Raw genomic sequence first — 7527 nt, 5'->3', positions numbered from 1 at the left:
ATCTCGCCACGGAGCAAAGGAGCCAACTCTAGCCTTTGGGAGCTGCTCCCATGAGGTTTTTTTAATTCCCTGGCCCTACCTGCCTGCCCTGTGCATCGGTTCTAGAAAACACCCTTGGGCCCAGGGATGCAGACACTGGCAGCTGGAGGTCAGCAGGTGTACTCTGAGGGACATGGGCGTGGCCCTGACAGGGCCCGTCGTGGTCACTGCTATATCCTCAGTGTCTAAAACAATGCCAGACACATAGGGCATAACATAAATACTGGATATTCATGAACAAATGGATGAGTAATAAAGTTCACATACACACCTAGCAGACTAGGTGATAGTTTAGGTTCGTGAGAGATGCAAAAACAATGGCACCTACACAGAAATAGGGATCCAGCATCTTCTATGAGGGAGTCTTGGAGATCGAATCAAAGAATGCCAATCCTCTTTTATCAAGCTTTGCTTAAATCAGCCAGACAGTCCAATTCTCCCACAACAGTCATTTAAATATTCTGCCCCATCCTCACCACACGTCAGTGCTTCTTGACCCTACAAGGAACTCATGGAAAGTTCACCCTCCTGGGCCCCACCCCAGACCTGAATCAGAATTTCTGGGGGCAGCATTTAGGGAGTCTGCATTTTTTGACAAACTCTTACGGTGAAATGGACAAACACCCAGAGTGAAGAACCACACCTTAAAAAGTACTCTTTTATTTATAAGTATTTTTACCTATATATATAGTACACAGGAAATAATACAAAAATATATGAAACAATGTTCACACATTCCATGGTTTAAGTCATTTAGATTCTTCAGCTCACTGAAGAAGAAATAGTACATTCCTCATATTTAAATATGTTAAATATTCCTAAAGCCCATCTATCCTGGGGTAATTCTGTTGAAACACCAGCCTGAAAGCATGTTAATATTTTGTTTTGATAGAATTTTAGACTGAGAAGAACGGTGCACGAATGGCACAGAGTTCTCGTACACCTTTAGCAGGTTAATTCTTAATTCACTCTCTGAAACCAAGAGAATCAAACTATGAACCAGCACTCATCTTTACAGTGTTGACTTAGTTCGATTTAACCAGTGTTTATAAAGCCCCCACTGTGTGCTGGGACACAGAGGCAGAGAAGATGCACTTTCACCCTTCAGAAGCTCACAGTCCAGAGAAAGAGCACACGTGTTTGTGGTCATAGATTCTAGATGTGACAGTCAGTGGGTGTCTTGGGCGCAGGTCAGTATGTAATATATAATATGGCCTCTGTCATCTTGGAAATCTAGTGATTACAATTTCTCTGTCTCTACACTGAACCTCTCCAATGGCTTTTTGGACAATCTAGCCCCTATGGTCTTCAAACCTAGGGAATAAGAGGCTGGATTTCTGGTGGGGATCTTGGGCAGAAGGTGGTGTTCTGAATGCCCTGATTTAAGAGGACTGACTACTTAAGGAAAAAAACTGAGACAGCTGGTGGGTGTACCTGGTGGACGCTGCCGAATCCAGCCGCGCTGGTCAGTCCGTTGGCTCCTTGATACATCCCTGCCGTGCCTGTGGGAAGGAGGAACAGGGGGACAGATGAGGTTTCTCATGGTCATAGGGGGACGTGGAGGAGAAGGATGCAGCAGAAAGGTGGGGTCTTTGAGGTCTGATAGGTTGGAATGGAACCTGTGACTTCGGCAAGTCTTCAAATCTCTCTGAATCTCAGTTCTCTCAATTAATGAGTAAAATAACACCATCAAAGCACTGTGGTGAGAAATAAATGAGATAGTGCACACAACACAGTTTCCCGTACTTGATAATTTTTAAAAAATTGTTTATTTTAAAAAAATTGTGGAAAATGCACGTAAAATTTAAAATTTTACTATTTTTAAGTGTGCCACTATTTTTAGTGGCATTAGGTACATTCACATTGTTGGGCAGCCATTGCCACCATCCGTCTCCAGAACTTTCTTTATCTTGCAAAACTGGAACTGAGTACCCATTAAACACCCCCCCTTCGCCCCTCCCCCAGCCCGGCACCCATCCTTCTACTCTGTCTTTATAAATTTGACTACTTTAGGTACCTTATCCTGCGACTGGCTTATTTCATTTTGTATAATGGCTTCCAAGTTTTACCCACGTTCCGGCATGTGTCAGAATTCCCTTCCTTTTTAAGACTGAATAAAGTTCCATTGTATGTATATTCCACATTTTTTTTAATTCACTCATCTGCTTACGGACACTTGGGTTGCTTCCACCTTTTGGCTATCACAAATAATGCTGTTTTTTTGGGGAGTGGGGTATAATACCATGCTATAAAATTCCCTCATTGAATTGTCAGTTGAATTATTTCTAAAGTAAACTGATATTTACTTTACGATGCAGTTTTAGAACATTTCCATCACCCTCCAAATTTGCAGTCAACCTCCCCTCGCATCCCCAGCCTCAGGCAACCACCGACCTGTTGCTGATTTTAGAGTATTGTCTTTTGTAGATATTTCACAGAAGTGAAATCATACAATATGTACTTGTATCTGGCCTCTTTCTCTTCGCATTATGCTTTAGAAGCTCACCCATGTCGTAATGTGTATCAGTAGTTCATTCCTTTTTATTGCTGATTAGTCTCCCAGGGTGTGAATGTACTACATCCAGTTTTGGGCTGTTATGGGTAATGCTGCTATAAACACTTACGTACACATTCTTGTGTGGATACGTGTTTTGATTTCTCTTGGGCAGATCCCTAGAAGTAGCATTGTGGAGTCATGTGGTAAGAGTGTGCTTCATTTTTAAGAAGTGGCCAAACTCTCTTTCCAAGTGGCTGTGCCATTATACTTTCCTACAATCAGTGTGTGAGCATTCCAGTTTCTCCGGCACATGGTATTTTCAGTATTTTTGATACAATCATTCTAGTAGGTATTTAGTACCATCTCATTGTGGTTTTAAGTAGCATTTCTTTAATGACTAACTCTGTTGGGCATCTTTTCATGTGCTTACGAGTCTATCTTCTTTGATGAAGATCTATTCAAATCTTTGGCCCATTAAAAAATAGTTAAGTTTGTCCCCTAATTAATGACCTGTAAGAGTTCCTTATGTATTCTGGACACAAGTTCTTTATTAGGTATATCTCTCCATCTGTAGCTTGTCTTTTCATTTTCTTAAAAAAAATTTTTTCATTTACAGTTGACATTCAATATTATATTAGTTTCAGGTGTACAGCATAGTGGTTAGACATTTATATAACTTACAGAGTGATCCTCTCCAATTAGTCTACCACTCCCCTGATCTTTTCTTAATGGTGTCTTTTGGAGAACAAAAGTTTTTAACTTATCATTTTTTAGTTCTATAGATCTTACTTTTGCTGCCTAACCCAAGGTCATTAAAATTCTTTCCTATGTTTCCTTCTAGAAATTTTATAGTTTTAGTTCTTATATTTAGGTATGATCTAATGTAAACTAATTTTGATGTATGGTATGAGGTAAGGGTCTAAATTAATCTTTTTGTATATGGATATCCAATTGTTCCAGCACCACTGTAAAAAGCTTATCCTTTTTTCCACTGAATTGTTTGGCAACTTTGCCAAAAATTAATTGACAATAAATGTGAGAGTTTATTTCTGGACTCTCTTTGCTGTTCCCCCATTGACGTATCTATCTTATATCATCCTGTCTTGATTACTGTAGTTTTAGAGTAAGTTTTGAAATCAGGTTGTATAAGTTCTCCAACTTTCTTCTTGTTATTTTGGCATCTATGTGTAAATTTTGCATTTACATATCAATTTTAGAATAAGGTTGTCAATTTCTATTGGCCAGAAGGAAGTGGCATAACATTTTTCAAGTGTGTCAACCCAGAATTCTATATTCAGGGAAAATATCCTTCAGGAGTGAAGGGAAAATCAAGACATTCTCGAACAAAGGAAAACTAAGAACCTGAAAGCAAATCTACCATGAAAGCATGGGCATATTCTTGTAACAGAAGGAGATTAAAAAAAAGAAATCTTGAAACATCTGGAAAGAAGAAAGAAACAGAAAAGGAAAAGAGTAAAAACACAGGCAGAGTCTCTTCTCTGTGGAGTATGTCACCAGCTCAATAACAGTTTGCTATCAAATTTTCAGAATTACTTATTCAAAAGTATCTTATCACTACAGAAAATATTAAAATGGTTCCAAAGTCAAATCTACAAAATAAACCATATTCCTGTCCAGGTGCGGGAGTATGTGCTGGGCACTGGGAAGACAGTGGAGGACAGTGGGCCGCCAGTAAGTACCTTCACTGGGAGCGTGGGGGCCACAGCGAAGGGATCTGTGATGCCAAGTGGGGACGAGGTGGGGCCAGGGAAGGCTTCCTGGGGGAAATGACATCTACACTGTTACTGGAGAATATGTAGCAGTTAGCCAGGTGAAGAGAGCAAGAACCAGGAACATGGCCGCACCTGGGCATTCTCTCCTGATCTCCATTACATGGGGTCTTGTTTAAGGCCCGGAAATCACAGAATTTGTCCACACCAGTGTGGCACACTGAAATCTCAATTTGCCCTCAGTGGCCCATCCAGACATGTCCGGCAGAAAGTCTAGGCCAGCCTCTTCCATTCAAGGTCATTTTTGGGGTCATGGTTACCATGGCAACCCTACCTGCCAAAACTTAGGAACATGCCTGGCTTAAGAAGTTTCCTGGATTCAGTGTTTTCTCTCCTGATTTCCCTTTTCTTTTGTGTCAACCTTCTGAATGATGGCTTCGGGCAGGTTTGGAAACAAACAGGCCACAGTCCCATCTCTTGGTACTCTTTGTCCAAAACAGCCTCTTGTTTGTTTTCATTTGTGACTGGCATCTGAAGAATGGACAGCTGAACAAACTGCAGTTTGCCAAGGGCAGTCACCAAAGCCCCTGCAGTGAGAGATCCATCCCATGCCAGAGGACCCAGGAGGAAGGGGGCACGTGGCCCCCAAAATCTTGTGCCACACCATGTGGTCTCTGGAGGGTTTTGCAAATGGATCCGTCCTGAGCTGGAATGTTGAACACTGGCTTCTTGCCTCCGTCTGGCTGGTGGAATGCGTAGTGAGGGCTAGGGGAGGCGAGGACAGGAGGAGGAAACACTCTCTCTTAAGGTGATGGTGGCAGGTCCTGCCAGGGGTTCTCCCAATACCCATTCATCCCTTCTCTCTCATATTGGCAGAATCTCTGCTTTTAAGCTGGGCACATGGCTGATGAGAATAAGCCCTACATTTCCCAGCTTCCCTTGTGGCTGTTGTGGCCATGTGATGAGTTGTAGAAAAGGGAAGAGGGATGAGTTAATGTTTATAACATCCTGGCTGTGTTCTCTCTCTTCCTGATGAATGGGGCCATCTTGGAACACATGGCTAATCAGTAAGATATGAGGGGCTTGGAGCCCTGCCACGTTTGCCAGAACCGATGTGGCCAGAACTGCCACATCAGCTTGGCCTTTAGGTGAGAGAGGAATATGCTTCTTTCTTGTTGAAAACACTGCTATTTTCTATGCCATAGCAGAGAACTGCTATCTTTTAAAAAAAAAAAAAAAGTTAATTTATTGATTGATTGGTTTTCTTGGATTTTAAGTAAAGGTTTACTGTCAATGCTTGGCTCAGTAAAAAACTTTTCAGTCAAAATTCATTCATTCATTCATTCACTCATTCATTCAACAATCATTTCCTAGTGATGTACCAAATATTACTGTGTCAGGCACTGTTTTAGATATGGCAGTAAGCAAGGAGTTGATGCTTACACTCAGAGAGAGACAGAACACAATCGAGTGAACAGATACACAAGGAGTTAAGATAATTCCAGACAGATCCAAAGTAGTGATGCATTAGCACGGCACTACCGAAGCGTGGTCCGTGGACTGAAGCCTGCCTGCAAACTGGTTATTACCAGTCTGCGATGAGACAAATACAGAAATCAAGAGCCAGTGTGTAGAAACTTCTATTTTCTGCTGAATCTGATAATAAAAAAATCAGGGCTTGTAATTTGTGTGTCTTTTAAAAAATTCCATTGCTTCTCAATCTTTTTTTGTTATTACCACTGCTGTCCCCTCATCCTTTTTGACATTTCTCTCCCAAAACACCCCTGCCCCATGAAACTCTAATATTAAAAATATACCACATATCTGTTCAGGCACTTATATATATTTGTGCTTAACACAGAAAAAGAGATAAATATAAGCTACACATACATTTAAGAAAGATTAATAAAAACAAGTAAGAGAATTCTTTTCCAACCCGCTTATTCCAGCTCATGTCATGGGTGGTCGGAGCCAACCCTGGCAGCTCAGGGCGCAAGGCAGGCATCTACCCTGGACAAGATGCTCTTCCACTGCAGAGCACGCACACACACACACACACACACACACACACACACACACAGAGTCAGACCGGGACAATGCAGGCCCGCCAAGGAACCTCATGTGCACATCTTTGGGATGTGGGAGGAAACTGGAGCCCCTGGAGAAAACCTACACAGACATGGGGAGACCGTGCAAACTCCACACAGACAGTGGCTTGGCTGGGAATTGATTTTTTTTTTTTTCTCATCAATGTTACAATGAAATGATGTTGAAGGAAATGGTGTTAATTCAAGGACCTGCTGTAACTGCATAGGAAGAGTGGCCGCCAGCCCGTGACTCTAGAGAAGCCCTGTGAAGCTGGCACCAGATGTGCAGATGAGAGGGCACTTCGGAGTGGCTCAGCTCCAGAGATGATTCTACGCGGTGGATCAGGCGACTAGAAACCGGGTCTCTAAGGGTGTGTTCAACAGAGAGATAAATGCTGGAGAGAACGCTGAGGAGTGAGCGCCTCTGGACACTTCTCCTCGCTTCACGACCGGGGACACTCCCATGGTGGTTCCAGGCAGGCGATTTGATTTCGTTTCTCCCTTCTCCATCAGGGACTCCTCACCATCTAATCACAAGTGGCAGGTGGAATTCGAGTCCCGGATTAGCAGAGGAAGGTGAGCGTGCCAGGGAAGTGTTTTGATAAACAGTGGGACTTTTCCCCAGACAGTAACGTCAGGGTCATGGGTGCTGAGCTGGGGTGCACAAGTGAGCAGAAGAGTGAGCAGAAATGAGTTATCCTGGCTCTCAGGTTCCTAAGTTTAGACCCCAGCACCTGGGAAGATTTAAGGAGCAGGCTAATGCTGCTCGCACGTTCTGTGAAGGACTAGGTTTTAAATGCTTAACCCTCTGAGGACAAAGATGTGGTTCACTGCACATGCAACTCACACCCCAGGCGATTCACCATGCCGTCTGACAACTCCTGAACTGGTCTACACTCGGTGCTATGAGAGGAGTCCGTGATCATGTGCTTGGCTGTTGGGGCAACATCTAACTGCTGTCAACGTTTCTCAGTCTTAGTTCCATATTTATGTTATTGCAGGCCAGTAACAGTTTGCGGCTGAACGCTGTTGGAGGGACAACTAAGCTTCAGATTGATGTAAGCAAATGGCTTCATAAGAAATATGAAGGAAAAAGGATTTTCTTAAGGAGGGAAGGAATTCTCCTGGCCAGAGAAATGGGGGAGGGCAGGAGGGCAGGGAAAGGCGGGTAGGG

The 7527-nt window shown here is 42.9% G+C and overlaps 1 protein-coding gene across 1 annotated transcript in view; it reads right to left on the bottom strand.

Moving 5' to 3' along the window:
- The window catches only part of EYA2 (EYA transcriptional coactivator and phosphatase 2), a 144530-nt gene that overhangs the window by 81553 nt on the left and 55450 nt on the right, over window positions 1–7527 (bottom strand). The window contains exon 5 of the mRNA XM_025039735.1: window positions 1459–1541. Coding sequence (XP_024895503.1) covers window positions 1459–1541 — 83 coding nt within the window. The remainder of the gene's footprint in view (window positions 1–1458; window positions 1542–7527) is intronic.

Source organism: Pteropus alecto, unplaced genomic scaffold, assembly GCF_000325575.1.
Source record: "Pteropus alecto unplaced genomic scaffold, ASM32557v1 scaffold45, whole genome shotgun sequence".
Lineage (NCBI taxonomy): Eukaryota > Metazoa > Chordata > Mammalia > Chiroptera > Pteropodidae > Pteropus > Pteropus alecto.
The sequence above is the reverse complement of the archived record's forward strand: the minus strand, read 5'-3'. Positions and strand labels throughout refer to the sequence as shown.